General features: G+C 44.9%; 1 protein-coding gene across 1 annotated transcript in view; it reads right to left on the minus strand.

Moving 5' to 3' along the window:
* Positions 1–20,235, minus strand: part of KIF26A (kinesin family member 26A) — a 138,023-nt gene that overhangs the window by 88,091 nt on the left and 29,697 nt on the right. Inside the window, exon 3 of the mRNA XM_074996405.1 lies at positions 1,581–2,081. Within this exon, the coding sequence (XP_074852506.1) occupies positions 1,581–2,081 (501 nt within the window). The remainder of the gene's footprint in view (positions 1–1,580; positions 2,082–20,235) is intronic.

A 20,235-nucleotide genomic window follows, 5' to 3' on the forward strand; every position in this document is an offset into this window, starting at 1 on the left:
CTAGGTAGCAAACACAATAATCCTTCTGTAAGTGAAATATTACACAGCAGTGCTTTTAGAGGGCAAAATATCCTGCTGACCTTGGAGCTCAGTCAACTGAAACTACCAAACAAATTTAAGAAGTGGTTATGCACAAGGTTGTAGACTGACACACAGTAGTAAGCCAAACTGATGCTGAAGTATGTCCAGTGCTCCAGTCTTGCAAAATCTGCTGCAGGATATGTAAATAACCAAGTAGACTTCAATTTGTCTAACTTGCATCAGAATGGCAACGCCTCCAGCCGCACAATCATGGTGCATTATATTAGTATGAAATTGATTTTAAAAAAACAGTAGCGTGTCACCTACATAGCAAACACATTTTAGTCTGTTTCTTCATGGTCTTTTCGGGATCAATACAAATTACCGCAAAATTAGTAATGGCTGCTCTTTTGAAGATAAAAAGCTTCTCTGTATGTTTTTTTTTCCCAAAAGACAAACTTTTTCCACAATCTGGAGAGATACATACAATAAAGGACTTGTTTAAAACGGGCATCCATGGCATTCAGAATTAAAATACAATGACCTTAGCAGATGGAGCAAACTATTAACGTTCTGACCAACCTTTTATACTGTACAGGTTGAACACCTCTAATGCAGAACTCTTTCGTCCAGCAAACTCTGTAATCCAGCATGATTTTAGTTAGCCAAACGACCACTTACCAGTGGTGTGGCCAAGTTTCCCGTGGTTCCACAAAGTTTGTTTCCAGCCACCAGTCCTGGCTCTCAGTGTTCTATGCTGTTATTTAGCTGTAATTACCCCTCAATGTCTTCTAAGAGCCCAGTAAGCGGTGGAATGTTGCTAATGTGCTAGAAAATATTGATCTCCCATCGTCCAGCAAATTCACTCATCCAGCTACAGTCAGGACCCAAGGGTGCTGGATGAGAGAGGTTCAACCTGTAGTAGTAACTGGCCAACAATAAATTAAACTTCAGAGCTCCTAATTCTCTGCTACCTTATGCAAATAACTTTCACAGCATTTGACAGGGCACCAGGAATTCAGCTTGACACTCAGGCTACATCTACACTTACCGGAGAAGAACGACCGCTCCAGGTCGATCTTCTGGGGTGCTGTTTCACGCATGCGCGGTTCAGGGTCAACGTGGACCCCAAAACTCCTCCTGAGCTACATGGTAGCAAGGAATAAACAGGAGAAGTGCTCCAGTCGACCTTCTGCCGTGAAGACAGGCACAGAAGTCGAGGGCCCCTGAATCATGAATGAAACTCATCCATGGTATAACTCCTCTGAAAATGTTGGAGTTACACCACAGATGAAATTTGGCCCCTTTTGTTTTTCAAGCCCAGACACCAGGCATGTGAAAGTTAAGGTCATTGTCTGTTACATGCAAAGCTGAAATGCACGCAAAGTGATTTGCGAAAAGATTGTTCTACCACGTGAGATCACATGCAAATTAACTGTTATGGGGGGGGACCCATAAGTTTAAAACTTCTTTCAACTCTTTCTTGAGATATGGGTCAAACCAGTTTGACCCAATTCCTTTAAAAAAATAATCTTTTTATCCAAGTTATCAGTACTTACTAGACAAGCTTGAGGAAGAAAGCTGTTCATCCTGGATATACTCCACATCCCCTCCAGGTACTGTTGAGCTTGGATAGTCACTGAGCTCAAAGCACCACTGAGGCCACTGGGAGCCACAGTTACTTGAACACTAGAGTTTGGAAAACTGCTTGTGCCTTGAGGCCATCTAAGTCCCTTCTTTCTCTCTGTCCCAGAGAACAGGTTTGTTGATTTCCCAGACTGTCTACCCACCTGCCCAGCAACAAGAGGCAAGTCTCTTTGGGATGACACAGTCACCATCCCTGGTAAGACACTGGTCACTGCTGCAGAGCTTTGGGGGAGGCCAGATGCTTCTTGGTAGCTGGGTTGATTAAGGGTGTGGATCATCTGAATGGCTTCCTGCTTCAGCTGATTCAGGAGAGTGGCACAAATATCACACCGGCTCTCTCCTTCATTCCTGTTTTTCTGTAAACAGTCAGGCACTTGAAGCTTGTCGAAAATTAAAGCTGATAATCTTGGGTCCTAAAGAGGAAAAAAAGGAGAAAAAAGGAAAAGTCAGTCCAAGACAAATGCTAAAAATGGAAACAGTCTACAACTCACTCTTCATCTTTAGTGGTACTTGTAGTGTAGGTATCTTGAGAACTTTAAGCCTACACGAGTCTGCACTGTCCCCTTGCACCTATCTATCTAACATGCAACTTTAGCTATGCAAGGAACATACTGTAACTGACATACTTACCACAGTGTCTTCTGTGTGTTAAGGTCATTGGGGTCTGCTCTCCCGTTGACTCCACCTATTCTTGTCATCCTGGTGAAGTACTGGAGTCAACATGAAAGCACTTGGAAGTCGATTTATCGTGTCTAAGACAACACGATAAATCAATTGCCAGTGAAGACCAATCACTGCAGCATCAATCCCCTAGGTAGTGGAGAAAAGCCTTTAGGCTTTGGCTGAGGCTCTTGGCAGACTCACACTACATAACTGATTAATCAGTCGTAAGCAGCTTCATTTGTATAATGCCCAGAATGAAAACTGTTATCAGAGTTCAGCAATGGAACTTGTGGTACAATTGATAACTACTCATGTGCTTACTCTATTAATTAACTCCCCTTTTGAAACGTGCCCATGTTTTTCGGGCTCCGCAACAATGTTGTTTCTAATGCATATCCTACTAATATCATAATGCATTTCAAAGGCCTGCAATCATCTTAAACCCATGAAAATTAGATCTCAGCACACTAAACAGACTAAAACATGACCTGGTAAATATTTTGTGGTCCTTGCCCTCAGTGTTTAATAGTCAAGTAGCACCAGAAGTAGTTGATACGATACTGACCATAACTGGCTCCTCTGTTTAGTTGGGAACTAAATTTCTAAAAGCTGTGATCTAGGCAATGGTAATATTTCCTTACACTACAACTGCTTTGATGCAAAATACATCTGGAGCCTAGAGCAAACTTCAGAGGTATGACAATGTACAAAAAGCTTATGTGAAAGCAACACCTATTTTGTTTCCACCAAATAAGCTTTTCACTTTCAAAATCATTTCATGCCTGTCCAGACGCTTTATAACATATGGCTGCACTTTAAGTTCACAGACACAGTAACCTATCTCCTAACACACGCAACTGCCTTGCCTCGCCAACAGACTATTGTAAAGATTAAGGAACAGATTAAATTCAGCTCCCTTGTAAATCTGCTATCAATACCTAACGCTGTGCAATGAAACTGACCAACGTCAAGTGTCAGAGAGGTAGCCGTGTTAGTCTGTATTTTCAAAAATAACAAGAAGTCCTGTGGCACCTTATAGACTAACAGATATTGTGGAGCTTTCATGAGCAAAGACACGTTAACATATCTGCTAGTCTATAAGGTGCCACAGGACTGCTTTTTGTTTATGACCAATGTCAAGCCCTCATGCCGAGCTCTCCAGACAATTAAGACTTTAATGAAAGCTCACAGAGCAGTCTAATGTTTCTTTAATTTAGAAAAGTGAAAACTGTTGAATTTGGCTGTTAATGAGGAGGGCAGACAAACCTAGTAACCTAGCCATATTGTATAGTTAGTGTATACCTACTTTAGTACTCTTTTTAAAATGTGCTACTTTTTGCTAAGCTGTGCTTGCTCTCAAGGAAATGAACAGCTTGTTGGAAGACCAACTTTTACTAATTACAAGATACATCAATAAAAACTAACTTTTGTATTTGCTCTGCTTATTTTCCTCTTTCAAGCAAGCTATCTCCCTGAGGTTTGACAGTTAAAAGTCCGAAAACACTGTTTACCAACTTGGGCAGAATCTTGGACTTGATTTCATTATCTGCTGGAGTACTCTTGCAATGTTTTCTTGAACACCTCACAAAACACAACACTGCTGTTGAGAGAGTATATTTTGCATCATGCCGTTCATTAGCTAATATTAACTACTGAATTTTTTCCATTATGCTCCTAAATTATTGTCCCTTGAATGAATATTTAAAAACTGATATTTCTAAGACTTTGGAATTAAAAAAATTTAATGCCTATGGCACTACACCTTTAGAATGAAAGCAAAGATTTCTGTTGCTACTGCTTGAACAATAATTTCCCTAGCATGTTGTGTTAGTAAACTGATTTCTGGATTCAAATAAGGAAACAGATTTTACTTTGGCTGTGGTCTCTTTAGGAAGCTTGGCTCTAATAAAACTAACTTTGAAGTTACAGGAGTTCCCCATAGTCCTGGCAGATAAAGTCCTCCCCCTCCCCAATCTATTGAGAGATTAGAACACACGTAAATAAGACAGGAGGGAGCAATTAATATTTTAGGATCTTCTAACCCATTCCTAAACAGAAATGAGCCCTTACAATTAGTAAACAAAAAACATAGTTTATCTAGGGGCAATCCTATATATACTAAAAAGCTCCACACACAATGACACACCTAATTAGCTTTACTCATGTGAGTAGCCCCACAAGGAACATACACTTTCCAGGGATAGTGCTAGTTAGTTCTCTGAAGAGCCAATACACCATCAGTGGAACTAACCATGTGAATAAAATTAAGCCCATGCATAAGTAAGTATTTCCAAGCGTTGGCATTATTTGACAAATATGGCATTGCTAAAATGCTATCAAATATTAAAAATAATCATATTGCTACATGAAAATGTTTTCTGATTATAAATGTGCTTCTGATGCAAAGAAATCACAAAGCCTAATTCTGCTCTTCTTTATACCTAATTTACAGCAGGGTAACTTTACCTCAATAGACTTGCTTCTGATTTAAACCAGTGTAAAATAGAACAGAATGAAGCCCATCGCACATGGACATACAAGTTCAATAAAAAATGCAAAACCACAAAGTGGAGGTGGGTGATACTTACAAGTTTTGAGACAACATCTTTAGGGAATTACCCGACAGCTCATATGAATATATTGTATCACAGAGCTAGATATCCTAAGTCACGATAAAACCGTACCATTGAGCAGTTGCAAGAGGCCATTTAAACTACTCAAGTAGTTTCTCTAATCACTCCTTGTAGCTGAGGCCATCCTCTCACTTCTCACTGAGGAGCCAGCTGTGCAGCTGAATTACTTTTACTTTTCCATTCGGTGGGACAAAAACACCTGGTTAAGTGATGGGTGTGAAGGGTAAAGGAAACACAAGTTACTGTTAAAAACTTCACACTTAAAAGTTAAGCCAGCTCAATAAAAGGGATTTTACTGCCCTGTGACAATCCTAAATTCCAGTGATCTCCACTTCAATAGCTTTAGCTGTAATAAGCCTTATGGGGAAGTTACACTCACATGTTTTACAGAGGGTAGAAATTAACACAACCAAATGTCCTCTGTGCACTGCAAGAAAGAGGACAGAAGGGGAATTAGAATTCCAACCACAACGACTGCCTTACAGACAGAAGGAAAAGACCCAGACGAGGAAGGTTATGCAGTATGGACAGGATCTCAACGTTTAAGACTAAGCAGTACTGCAACGTCTTAATCTGTTACACCACAAAGGATAGACAAAGGATCGCTGTAGACCGATATGGTATCTTTCACGCAAAGCTCATTAACAAACTATGTAGTACTTTTCACATTTATCATGTTCTCTCTCTACACCTACTTTGCATACACCCAGGTGTGAAAGTAACTTAACATTTCTTACAGGTACTGTCCTAATGCAAACCGGATCTCTGCCAGCTCTTTCAATAGTTCTCTGCTGGCTTTTCCCACAGCTCAATCAACTCTTGCTGGGGCTGCACACCAGGTCGCATTTGCTGAATGCTTGAATGAGTTGCACGCTAAACTGCAGCTTACACTTGCAACTTCCCCTGTTTCTGAAAACCTAACTTCACTTTCAGTTTGCTACTGTATGTGAAAACTGGAAGCACATCATCTACCAGTAGTAAAGGCACAATCCAGCAAATGTTTACTCACGAAAGTAACCAAGATTGTCCTATTAGAGCCAAATGCACTGAGAGCGAGCCCAGTCCAATGCTCCAGAAAGTCCTAGGAAGTAAGCACTGTTCACATGAGTGAGATCCACACCATGATCCTCCCAAACTTTAAGTGAATTGTCCTTGCTCACATGAGTAATCGCACTCACTTCAGTGGGATTACTCACGAGTGAGAATTACTCACACAAACAACAGCTGCAAGGCTGAAAAGTAAGGAAGGTAGATTTTAAAGACCCTGATTCTGTTCCCAGTAAATCTCTGAGTAGACCTCCCCTGTACTTCAACATGACTAGGACTGAGACTCAAAGTTTGACTTAAGTTTTTATCTTTGATTACAATGATAAAGAATCACACAACAAGCACAAGCAATTGAAAGTTATCTTACAAGACAAAGGAGAGATTGCTCATTTTAATTCAGAAATCTGATTTGTCTCACATTTTGCATTTCTACCTAATCAAATTTGATAAGGCCCCATGGCTTTGCAGACTATAAATAATGCAATATATTCCCTTTGCTACTAAAAAGGAAGTCTGGGTTTTCTTTAGTTAACACTTTTTAAACAAATGTTTAAAAGCATACATCACAACTGAAGAAAACAAGGGGGTGAACCAATTCCCATTGGACCTGATAGAAATATTCCTATCCCCTGTAAAAGTAATGGGATTAGGCCCTATGGCCAAAATTTCCAAAAGAACAAAATCTTCCACTTTGGTATCAAAATAAGTGGTCAATTGCAAGAGACAAAAGTACCCCTACATGCCTTGACAGGATCTGCGCTCTTGTGAAATATCTGGCCCCACCTGAAAATCTGGCTCTGAAAATTCTTTTGAAATTTTGGCCCCTTATCTGCATTCACTTAGTTAAAATCTGCAGACGTATTTTTGTCTAGGCAACCATAAGCAGTACTAGCTGACACAAAAGAGAAAATGTTTAATCTTTAAACCTTACCTTCAGCTATTTACTTCTTATGCCCACACTAACCAGAGGGAGAGAAAGAAGAAAAAGCATCTGGATTCTCACTTAAGAAGCTGCAGTCACTGAAGTAATACCCACCCATCTGTAACCTTATCCTTTCAGTGAGAATTTATACCTGTAGTGTGAACAAACGATGAAAGTCAAACTGCCAGCAACCATCTTCAGTAATTACCTACAGGTCTCTCTTTGTTCATATAATTCAAGTGAATCTGGAATAAGAGGCTGTAGTAAACTAAATACTTAGTTTTAAGAGCAAAATATTCAAAGAAACTTTAATATGACATTTAATTATTACAGTAATCCCTCAAGGTACGCAAGGGTTGCATTTCACGCAGCCCTCACATACCTTTAATCTCGTGTAAGTCGGAGAGGGCTTGGGGGGATGGGATGGGGCCCTGGGAAGGGTCAGGGGGTTAAGCCTGGGGTATGTTAGGGTGTTGGGGTGGTGGAAGGGTGCAGTTGAGCTGGGGCTTGCAGTGGTTTGGACCTGAGGAGCAGGGGTTTGGGGCGGGGGCGGGGGTTGGAGCTAGAGCCCCAGGAGCAGGTTGAAGCTAGAGCCCCGCATGCCAGTGAGTGTGAGCTGGGGCCATGGGAGGTTGTAGGGGGGTTGAACAGGGTGAATAGTGGCAGGGGAGTTACCTGGGGTCGGGGGGTAGAGTCTCATGTGCCTGCAATGGCTGACAGCCAGAGCCCCGCACACGCACTGGCAGCTAACAGCCCAGCACGTGCCAGGGAGGGAGTGATCTGGGGACAGGCGGGTTGACTGGGGCAGAGGGGAGACTGAATGGGGGTGAACCAGGGCGGGGGTGGGTTGAGCTGGGAGAGGGGATAGAGCCCCTGTGCACACTGGCAGCAGCTGACAGACTGAGCTCCAAGCGTGGGGGGGGAGGGTGAGCTGGGGCCGCAGGAGAGAGGGGCTGAGCCGGGCGGGGGGACTGAACGGAGGGGTGCCCCAGGGTGAAGTGGCTGACTGGAGGGGAGTTGGAGCCTTGCCAGGAGCTGGAGCCCCAGACTTGGGTTGAAGTCAGAGCCCCATGCATGGGGGGCTGAGCTGGGGATGTGGGGGAGTTGAGTTGAACGGGGGTGCACTGGAGAGGGGTGCTTGAGCGGGGGGGCAAGTTGGAGCCCTGTGCATACTTAGCCAGCCACACGGGGTGGGGGGTGATCTGGGGCCACATGGGGCTGAGGGAGTTGGGTCCAGGTCCACAGTGGAGGGGTCAAGGCCTGGGTGTGCGGGGTGGCAGTTGGGGCGGAGCCCCAGGAGTGCAGCTGGAGCCCTGCACTGAGGGAGGTGAGCTGGGGCCACAGGTGGGGAGTTGTGAGGGCTGAGCCGGAAGGGGGTTTAATGGGGGCAAACTGGTGTGACTGTCAAGCGGTGCTGCTCTGGGAAGTGGAGGGAGGGGCTCTTAGCTTGCCTAGCTGCCTGCAGCCGCGGGAAGCTAAGGAGGTTGAGAGCCCAGTAGCTTTGCGTGGTGTGAATGTGAAGCCGCGTAAAGCGAGGGTTACTGTATGAACTGGGGGTCAGCCATGTAAGAGTGGAGTTGCATACTCTGGATTCACATACTCTGAGACCTTACTGTACTTGAAAGAATGACCTGGGCGCATGACATTTTTCAAAGATGTTTTCAGAGAGAAGAATGTACTTTCTCTGTTCAAAAGGATCAATGTTAATGACTTTTTAACTTAATTGCCTTTCCAGGTTTCCGCTGTGTTGCTTACAAATTAGTTTTTACCTTACATGACATTGTCCAATATCTACTAATATCTTCTATATTGATAAACACTTTGAAGGTTGATGCTTCCATTCAATTATGTATTCACTGACAGAAGAAAAGAACACAGTGCTCAGCAAAACCAGAGGCCATTCAGTGTAATCAGACAAAGAGCAGGATGAATGGTTAATTTTCAAAAACTTCAACCACATGCATCATGTAAGTGACATCACAGGACCAGCAATAATTATCCTATGGAAGAGAGAATATGAGTTATGTGTCAGTCACCCATGCTGTAAACTCACAAGCCCACTGTCTTCTACCTTTCTAGGATATACATAGTAAAGAAAAAAACTTGCGAAACTTACTAGAAAAAAATTGACCAGATGTTACAATTTCTTACAAAAAAAAAAAAAAAAAGAAGTATGTGAACACTGAAAATGTACCTCTGAATGCCACATATTGGCCGTGTCTACACGTTCCCCAAACTTCGAAATAGCCACGCAAATGGCCATTTCGAAGTTTACTAATGAAGCGCTGACATGCATATTCAGCGCTTCATTAGCATGCGGGCGGCAGCGGCGCTTCGAAATTGCCGCCGCTTGCCGCCGCGTGTCTCGTCCAGACGGGGCTCCTTTTCGAAAGGACCCCGCTTACTTCGAAGTCCCCTTATTCCCGTCAGCTCGTGGGAATAAGGGGACTTCGAAGTAGGCGGGGTCCTTTCGAAAAGGAGCCCCGTCTGGACGAGACACGCGGCGGCAAGCGGCGGCAATTTCGAAGCGCCGCTGCCGCCCGCATGCTAATGAAGCGCTGAATATGCATTACAGCGCTTCATTAGTAAACTTCGAAATGGCCATTTGCGTGGCCATTTCGAAGTTTGGGGCACGTGTAGACACGGCCATTCAGAGCTACTAAAGTCTGCCCAAGTGTGAAAACAACCTCATGACTTTTTAAGGGCAAATCCTGCCCACCCAGACTACATAAGTAACCCACCACTTTTAATGGAACTATTTGGTTTAAGACAGGACAATATGGTCCTCTCTGTGCACCTGTCAGTGGTATAAGGCTGCAAATTTTATTCAGACATTTGTTTCATATTCTGTTTAAGAGCTAAATCTTCAGCTAGTCCATATATACCTCAGCACAGCTCCCCTGACTTCAGCTAGCTGAAGATGTGGCCCTCAACCTTGGCTGCATCTACACTAGCAAGTTCTTTCTGAAAATCAGGCCCTTTTTCGAAAGAACACAGAGCGTCCACACACAAAATGCTCTCTTTCAATCTGAAATTGAAAGAATGAAACTCTTCTTCTGGAAGCTCTCTTCCACTCTGGATCAGGAAGAGCACCTCCTCTCAAAAGCCTCTTTCAAAAAAAACATGTGTAGACGCTCACAGGCCCTTTTTTCAAAAAAGCAGTCCTCATGGCACCTGATTTTTTGATCCCTGGCCCATTATTTCAAAAGATCAGGGACTGAGTGGATGTTCTCTATAGAAAGAGCAAATTGATCTTTCAATCTGCTTTTTTGTGTGTGGGCGCGCTCTTTCAAAATAAGATCTTCCAGAAGATCATCTTTCGAAAGATCAATGTAGTGTAGATGCAGCCCTTGTGTTTTACGTTTAGCAAACCCAAAGATTTTTTGGCAGTTTCAGCACAAACTGAAGCACTCTGTTAAATCTGTTTGAAAACAGATGTCACGCAGCAGGCATTTAGTTAATCGAAAGCCGTCCCTCTACTGAACTCCTTTAATTCTATTTCCTGACTCCTTGAAATGTACTTTAGTGGTCCACAGTAAAGTTAAAGCAATAGGTGTGTGTCATAAAGACGAATTGTGCTATTGGAATGCATAACACAGTGGAAAGAGGAAATGACAGCAATCTGGTTTATTTACATCTCAGACACCCATCAGCACCACAACCTACTCCCTTTCCCATTTTTGACAAGGTCCTTTCTCGTCATGTCCTTGCACAGGCCCCTGCAAAGATTTAACCTGCAATCTCTCACAAGAAAAGGGCAGAGGTTGATCACTCAGAGATCGGTGCTTGTGAATAAGCAGAGTACTGCAACAAACAGCCAAGGAGTGTATTTAGTTGGGGGAAAAAAAAAAAAAAAAAAAAAGAGATAATGGCTGTGATTTAAAGTAATTAAAAGAAACAAACAAAATATAGAACCCTAGAGGTCTTCTATCACAGTTAAATTTAAGTCAACACACAGGAACCAGGCTACTTGGAAAAACAGTAATTACTATCTTACAAAATATTACTTTTAATCTCCTTTTTTTACAATCTAATTAAACAGATATTTTACTTGCATTTGAATCAATTTTAGTATTCTATGTATTCAATAAACTACACATCCAAATGAGAATGTAATTTTATGCTTATTTTAATAGAGTATGACTTCATTTTAAAATGATTACTTTTAACTTGTAAGTTTACTGTTTGTTTTAAGTAATCCTTTAATTTTTTTTCCTCCCTCTCCATTCTGTGACTTACTGTAACTTCCCAATGTAAATCCATCACTGATTTTATTCAGGGGAAAATCTGTTCCTGCAACATCCATTTGCTATTTGATCTGTATGATAGCATCAGCTCTTATAATACAAAATGTTTTTGAAAAAAAGAGTTATAAATCCGTCATTGCTTACAACTAACCCAGTGTGTCACAAAAGCTCTCCTTTGAATCTTCTTTCTCAATAAACACTTAGACAAAAACCTTTGAGGAAAAACTGGGTATTTTAAATAAAACTTGATCAGTTTTCTATTTCTAATTATTTTCCTCTTTGAGGCTCGGTGAGTGAATTCTCACTGGTATATTAGTGGTTCAGCTTTGATAGTCCACTGAATTGCGTGGGCGAGCACAACTTTTCTAGTGTCTTGAAGTAAATGTGGTACTTGTGAAAGATGCTAGCCTGACAACGTGCTGGGGAGCGTCGAGCTCATGCCGGGCCACCTGCTGTATCTCCGGGTGTGGATGGAGGGGCTGCCCCTCCATCTCGTCAACGTCTACGCCCCGACATCCAGCCTGGAGAGAACATTCTTCTTCCGGCAGGCGGCGGCCTTCCTCGACTCCATCGATCCTCGCGAGTGCCTGGTCCTCGGCGGCAATTTCAACTGCACCCTCGAGGAGCGGGACCACACGGGGATCGAGCAGCGCCAGGCCGCTGCAGACGTCCTCAGGGAGCTCAGCAACCATCGCTCCCTGGTGGACGTCTGGCGCAGCCACCACCCGGACGAGGACACCGTCTTTATCTCCGTCCGGGTGGTGGGCCACAAATCCATACGCTCTTGGTTGGACCGCATCTACATCTCCCGTCACCACCTCTCGCGGGCCCACTCCTCCAGTATGCAGCCGGCCCGCTTCTTGGACCACCACCTGGTGGCTGTGAAGGCTTCCCTCTCCCCGGGGAAGTGGGAAGGAAAAAAAACTCTAAAGCAGCAGTGTCCAATACGCTGTCCCGTTCACCACATGGCGAATGGGAAAGTCAGATGTGGCAGACATGGCTCAGGGGAGCCACACACGGGACACCCCTCACGCTGCTCCACACACACGCCCCACCATCTGGTGGGAGAAGCGCATGGCGGCAGCAGCGAGGAGCGTTCTGCAGTTAGCTGGGGCCAGAACAGTTCTCAAGGCTTGGCTCGGGGGACTGGACAATGCGGCTGAGTGGCTTGAGCGGAGCAGCTGGGTGGTTCAGGCCGCTGAGCTGCTTAGGGAGGCTGGGCAACTGGGCCGGCACAGCACAGCTGGCCATCTTGTGCAGCGCAGCTCTGGCAGCAGCCCTGCAGTGGATCCAGGGGACCAGCAGCTCTGGCGAGTCACTGACATTGAGTTGGTGGGGGCTGGGGTGCCTGGCTCTGGGGGGTGGAGATAGAGTGAGTTAGAGTGGGGAAGGGAGCCTGGCTCTGGGGGTGGGGAAAGAGGGGATTGGTTTTTTTATATATGTATGAGATGTGCTGTGAAATTACAACGTGTGCTGTAGTGTGCCACGAGGTGATAAAGGTTGCTGAGCACTGTACTATGGGAACCACCTCACCAGGATGAAAGGAGTACAGTAAATCCCCAATTTAGCGGATCTGGATTGTGCAGACTTCAGGAACAATGGACGTCCACCAGCCCCCCATTGTTCCCAAAGTCCGCTGAATCCACCAGCACCCACCACCCCCGCAAAGAAAATATATAAATGCTGGCAACTCACCGGAGCTGCCGCTGGGGCTGTTGCTATGGCGGCAAAACCTGCACCATAGCTGGAGCCGCCGACCCAGTAGGAGCACCCACATCATGGCTGCAGCAGCTGTGCACTCCTCCCACCAGGGGTGGGGCACATAGGTGGGCAGAAGGCACTCACGTACGCACCCCAGGGGAGGAGCATGTGGGGCTCTAGCTCTGGCAGCTCCTCCAGCCATGGCGGCAACCAAGGACACAAGGAGGGTCCAGTGGCTACGGCTTCAGACTGGCGGCTCCAGCAGCTCTGAGGAGTGCGGCATTTCACAGCACGGGGGGGCAGGGGGGAAGGTGCTGGGGAAGCCTGGAGGTGAGGGGAGCGCTATGCCAATACAAGAAAACCCTCACATTTAACGGACTCTTGGCCTTAAAGGACACCCTCCCACACCCATTAATCCATTAAAATCGAGGGTTTACTGAACTTCAGTCTCACTATCCAGTCCTTAGACTCGATGCTGAATGCAATCATTGTGATGGTCAGTTCTGAGAGGGTGAACTATGAGCGGTGACAGGAAACTGGTATCTGAGGGGTAGCCATGTTACTCTGTATCCGCAAAAACAACAAAAAGTCCTGGGGTACCTTATAAACTTAACAGATTTTTTTGTCAGGGAACTGGGGACTGAGACCAACATCCCATTTCACACTGGCCCTGGAGAAGTAGGAGATGAACTCTTTGGGCCAGATCTTCAGTTGGTATGAACAGGTGCAGTTCTGTGCACTTCAGTGGAGCTATGTTCATTCATATCGTTCATCCAGCTGGACTTTTCTATCATCATCAACTTGGAAAAACCTCTGGAAAAAATACTTGGGAGTACAAAGGACAGCTGCATACAAACTCTTATGTTGCTCCAACCAAACCGTCTCAATCCAATTCAGAGGACATGTAAACAACGAAAGGTAGGAAGTTGACTTTTTCCTAAATTTTTCATAAAACAGCTCCTTATACATTTAAATTCACCTTAAAAAGGCCAGCACCTGGCAGAAGATCCGACTCATTTAGCATATCTTTCACTTGGTCATGTTATCAATTACCTTCTAGCAAATGAACACTTGAGGAATATAAGGTAATGGCTCAACTTTCAGAGCAACAAGGCTGCCTATTGTGTATCCCACCTAGAAGCTATAAATTGCCATATGCAGAGGGTAGTTAGCACAGCAGGAGGCCTATCTGTAGAAACAATGCAGCTTACATTTATCCTGCATGATAATTAAAGTGTCACTGTTTCAACAAAAGCTGACTTGCTGGCTTGACTTTAGATTTACTGCGATGGGGATTACATCTTCTCTGTGGGGCAAGACTTTCCCCGCTCCCTGTCACCTGAGCACCAAAAGCAGGAGATGGGTTCAACAGAGTCTCTCTCAGTCCCTAGGCTGGTCAGGGTCACAAACAGGAGACAATACTTCTCCACTCCTATGACGCACTGCATAAGCACAGATCCCGTGACCTTTCCACCAGCTCACTACCTGAAGACAGTCCTGCACTTTTTGGAGGTGGTTCGGCTACCCCTTTTGCAGCCACGCGACTTACTCCTTCTCCTACTTTACTCCATAACAGCCTCACAGAGGGTCTTAAGGGACATGGATGGCCATTACACTCATACTGCCAAGGTCAACTAATCCTACAGATACCCCTGGCACCCCATCCCTCAATGTGGGAAGGGAAAAACATGAAAGCAGAATCTCCAGGGTCAACACCCAAAGAATCAGAGAACTATTCTATGAAAATCCCATGACCTTGAGATAATGATCTCAATCACACAAATGGGAATTGAGAAAGTCTTACTAAGCAACCCAGTTTTTACCCTCTCAAGGCATGACTGCTCATTCAGTAGTATACTGACCACATTCAAAAGACCCCGCGCACACACTAAAGGAACTTGAACATGTGAGACAGTGTCTCTGCAGAGCACCATGCAAGGGGAAGACTTCTTATTGTGCTCAGCTGCCATGCGTAAGAGGACAGAAAAATCAACATGACAGATTTTACAGGCCGTACTTTGCTTTGAAAGCTTTTTGCAACCCACGCAATTCAATTTCAGCAAGTTTGCTGGTCTGATTCTTTTCCACCTTTATTCTTAATTGCTCCCCATTGCACCACACTAAATAAATCCTCTTTTCCTACATATTTATAGTGTATTATCACAATTTCCGGCATTTGCTGTATAGTATATTATCACAATCTCTGGCACTTGCTAGCAGTTGCCTGGCTAGGATGTACATATTTAACTCTTTTAATCTTTCCTTGCAAATGAATCCTTCCAGTCACCTATTCAAATCTGTTGCTCTTCTCTTCATCCTCTCCAGTTTGCCTGCAACCTTCTGGAACTGAACACAATATTCCAAGTTAAGAATTACCACTCAGTGACCAGAAATGATAAAGTGCACCATCTTCAGTAATTTGATTGTAGGGAGCTCACACAGGCTCATTAAACAGCCAAGTAAGATGTTCCATGAGAGAAAGTATACCAACAGTATTCAATTATAAATAGAAAAACATCTACAAGTTATGCTGATGATGTGCAAATTATGGTGACAACTGAATGGCATAAGAAAAACGAAGCTTTATCCATCAGGAGGTTTATCTTTCAAGATGCTGGCAGCCATAACCCCTACTGTCGATTTCATGGTATCTTCATGAAAAATTTACTAGGTAAATACATTGATCAGCTGACCCAGAAACATTTTCTTTCCTGTTTTCAGGAGGTACAGATATATAAAACAGTGGGTGCATCTACACTAGACAGCTACTTCGAAGTAGCCAGCACAACGTCAAAATAGCACACGTCATGTCTACACGCACCGTGTGCTATTTCGACGTTGAAATCAACGTTAGGCAGTGAGACGTCGAAATTGCTATTCCCATCTAAAGATGGGAATAGCGCCCTACCTGGATCTTCAACGTCGAAGTAGGGCATGTGTAGACGATCCGCGTCCTGCTACTTCAAAATAGCGGGGTCCTGCATGGCAGCCATCAGCTGAGGGGTTGACAGACGCTCTGTCCAGCCCCTGGGGGGCTCTATGGTCGCCACGTGCAGCAGCCCTTAGCCCAGGGCTTCTGGCTGCTGCTGCTGCAGCTGGGGGTCCATGCTGCATGCACAGGGTCTGCAACTGGTTGTCGGCTCTGTGGATCTCGTGCTGTGCAGGGCAAGTGTGTCTGGGAGGGGCCCTTTAAGGGAGCAGCTTTTGGCTTTGCTGGCCCCTTATTTCGATGGGGAGCGCTTGTGTGTGTGGACGCTCCACATTTTCTTCCAGGGAGGCTCCTTTCGATGTTCCCCGTCACTACTTCGACGTGAAATGTTGACGGCACCAGCCCTGGAGGTCATGTAGACAATACACGTTGAAATAGCCTATTTCGATGTCCTCACTTCGAAATAGGCTACTTCGACGTAGTGTGCTAGTGTAGACATAGCCAGCGAGTTTTCCATCAGACACCCAGAAGAGGAGACAGAGATATCTGAAAGGTCATCCAGTTGACTGAAAACCAGGAAGAAATCCCATAAATAAATAATGATGATTATTATTTCTATTAACAGAACACCTAGGAGTTATTTCAGGATTTGCCTGAAAACCATCTCCAAATCCTGGGTGGTTATACAGGTTGCACCCCTCTAATCCAGGACCTTCTAATCTGGCACCCACAACTACACACAGCATCTTTGGGGGGTTTTAGCAAGGAAAAAAGAAACATCCTAGACAAAACTTGGTCTTCATGAAAGCATATGAACAGCCATAATGAGTCAGACCAAAGGTCCAACTAGCCCAGTATTCTGCCTTCCAACAGCATATGGGCTAGATACCCAGGCACCCCACAAGGATTGATCAGAAAAGGTAACCATCAAGTGATTACCCTTGTCACCCATTCCCAACCCTCACAAACATAAACTAAGGTCACTATCCCTGCCCATCCTGCCTAACAGCCATTGATGGACCTATCTTCTATGAATTTACATGGTTCAAAAAAAGAACTAGATAAGTCCTGACCATCACAGCATCCTCTGGCAAGGAGTTCCACAGGTTAACTGTGCATCATGTGAAGAAATGCTTCCTTTTTGTTTGTTTTAAACCTGATGCCTATCAATTTCATTTGGTGTCACCTAGTTCTTATGTTACAGGAAGGAGTGAATAACTTTTCCTTACTTACTTTCTCCAAAAATATTAGCCATGATTTTGTAGACCTCTATCATATTCCCCCATCCACCACCCCATCTTTTCTTATTCAAGCTGAAAAGTCCGAGTCTTAGTCATCCCTTCTCAAAAAGTAGCTTTTCCATACCCCTAGTCTTTTTTGTTACCCTTTTCTGAACCTTCTCCCTTTTAAAATATCTTTTCTGAGATGGGGCAACCCCATCTGTACACAAGATGCAGGTATATTAGCATCAATAAGATATTCTCTGTCTTATTTCTATCTGTGTCTGAATGACTCCCAACATTCTGCGTGCTTTTTTGATTGCCATTGCATATTAAATGGGTATTTTCAGAGAACTATCCACAACAATTCCAAGATCTTTTTCTTGATGGGTAACAGCTAAATTTAGACCCCATCATTTTATGTATATAATTGGAATTACGTTTCTCAACATGCATTACTTTCCAATTATCAGCACTGAATTTCAGCTGTCATTTTGTTGCCCAGACTCCCAGTTTTGCAGGATAATTTGAAACTCTACATAGTCTGTTTAGGATTTAACAATCTTGAGCAATTTTGTATTGTCTGAAAATTTTGCCACCTCACTGACAACCTCTTTCAACAGATCATTCATAAACATGTTGAATAGGATGGGTCATGGTGCAGACCCCTGGGGAACACCACCAGTTACCCCTCTCCACTCTCAAAGCTGACCATTGATTCCTACCCTAGTTGACAAACCGTGAGAGGACCTTCCATGTTATCCCATGGCAGCTTAATTTACATAAGAGCCTTGGGGGAGGGACTTGCATAATTGATGATTTATTGCTATTGTAAAAAGGAACTATGCATTTAAAAAAGAAAAGCTGTTTGCATTTGTCTTGTTAATACTGTGATGATAAAACTTGAAACCCATCAGAGGCACAACCACACAGCAACTGGGAAATGTGTTCCCCAGCACAGGTAGACTCCGCTTAAGCTAGTGTGAGAAAAATAGCAGTGAGGAGCAGCAAAGAGCAGTTCAGGCAACCATCTGGGGTTGATACCTCTCTGGGTTTTACCCAGAAAGTCTTGGTTTTGGCTTTGGGGCATGGCTTTAGAGTTGCCAGATGCCTGGATTTTGTCTGGAAAGTCTGGCCAATAGAGGACCTGGCAATCCCAAGTGGCAGCCAAATGAACAGCCTGGTTCCCAGAGCGCAGAATGTAGGTGCTGAGACATTAACGTGCACCAGCCCTTGCTCAGCCTGGGCCACCTCCTACCTTACAGGGAGGCTCCTTCAGACTATCCAATAAGCAACAGGAGGGGAGCAGAGGAGTGGAGCGAGTGATGGGGTGGAGCTTTATGGGGAAGAAGTAGAGCAGGGGCTCAAGTACAGTAAACCCTCGAGTTACACAGGGATTGTGTTCTTGCAACCCCAGAGTAACTCAAATTTTCATGCAAGTCAGTGGGGAAAGGGAACCAGCCTGCCACTTGGTTTCCAGGTCCCCTCCGCTTGCAGGACTGAGAAACTGACCAGCCCACCAGGGCTGGTAAGTTTCCTGGCTGCTTCTCCCTGCCTTCCTCCAGTGGTGCAGCTGTCGTCCTGACAGCCATGATGCTGGGGAAGTGATGGGGGGAAGTGGCCACATAGCAGCTTCAAGTGGTGCTTACCTTGTGTTAAAGGGAGTTACGTGCAACTTGAAGCCGCATATTTTGAGGGTTTACTGTACATTTCTGCCCAATTCTTGAGTATACAGTCTGGCGGGCAGCCCAAGAGGCTACCCATGCCCCTGCATTCATGCTATTTTTAGCATGCTAGCTAGAGCAGAACTGGTGAGTGTGTGGCCAACTCTACATTGGCAAGTTACTGCACAGTGAAATCAGCTCCCAGTGCCGTAACTCCTGAAGTGTCCACACAGACAAAGCACTTGGTGTCCACCAGCTCCGCAGGTGCAGTGCTCTAGATAAACCCCCTCAACGAGAAGCGTAGAGCTTGCTGAGCTCTAGAGAGAATGCCGGGGGGCTGATATGGACACTTGCATTGGAGCTCAATGCATGCTGTGCAGATCTGTGGGGGGACGCAGAGCAAACCATTCAGATTAAATGCTCCTGATGCTGAACACAGACGTAGGCGTGAGTGTGATTGACAGCGAGCGCGCTGTCCAAACATCCGGGGAGGGCAGGGAAGAGGGAGCCAAATGTCAGGGTTTCCACCTCCCTCTGCCTGCCGCTGCCTGAACTTAAGACAGCATGATGATATCCCCAAAAAAACACTCCCCCCTGCCCTGCACACACACACACACTCCTGGTCACACTCTCCCCACTTCGCAACTTCTGTTGGAAAGCAGCAGTCAATGTAGCAGGATGACCATAGAGCAACGGGATTGGGAAACCTGCATTGTGTGATGCTGACTGCCCCACACCCATTGTAAGTCCTTCCCAAAGCACCCTGCAGCCAGTTGCACATCAGGATAGCTACCACAATGCACTGCTCCCTGCGGCCCTGCAACAGCTGCTAATGCGGACAAACTCCATCACAAGGAGCAGTGTGTGGACACATCACAGCCATTTCCCTGTAGCACTGTAATGACCAGTGTTTTCCATATGCCAGTGTAGAAATGGCCTATGTCTACTCAAGATGGGAATTATACCATCCAGCTTCCGTGTAGACCTAAGACAAATAGTTGTGTAACTGTCTGATGGATTCACAGAGTTTAAGGCCAGAAGGAACCATTATGATCATCTAGTCCAGGCAAAGAACTTCCTCCAGAAGCAGCAGGGACCACAACGATCCAACTTCATAAAATTGGACACCCCACTCCCTCTGAAATTGCACTTGTATCTGCATCGTCTCACAAAACAATGTGCATTTAAAGGAGTCATGTTTTTCCATTCAGCGAAGGTGAATTCTGTACAGTTAAAACATGTCTGAGCAGATTCGCAACTGGTGGAAATCATCAGAGCCCCACCCAAGTCGATGGTCCCATGCCAATTTGCACGCACAGTGGATCTGGCCCAAAAACTCTACTACCTAAGATGCAAACATTGTCAGCTTGAGAAATCTGAAAGACTTCCTGAATTCCCAACTCCCCACACAGCTTCCTCAGGATACTGACTGTGTCCCAGTAATATTTGATTTATGCTCATAGTTCTGTTCTCAGAGAAACTCATTATGCGGCAGCATGCTCAAAAACGTGCATGTAGCACAAGACTGAGGCCACGATTTA

This window comes from Carettochelys insculpta, chromosome 6 (assembly GCF_033958435.1).
Source record: "Carettochelys insculpta isolate YL-2023 chromosome 6, ASM3395843v1, whole genome shotgun sequence".
In the NCBI taxonomy this organism is placed as follows: domain Eukaryota; kingdom Metazoa; phylum Chordata; order Testudines; family Carettochelyidae; genus Carettochelys; species Carettochelys insculpta.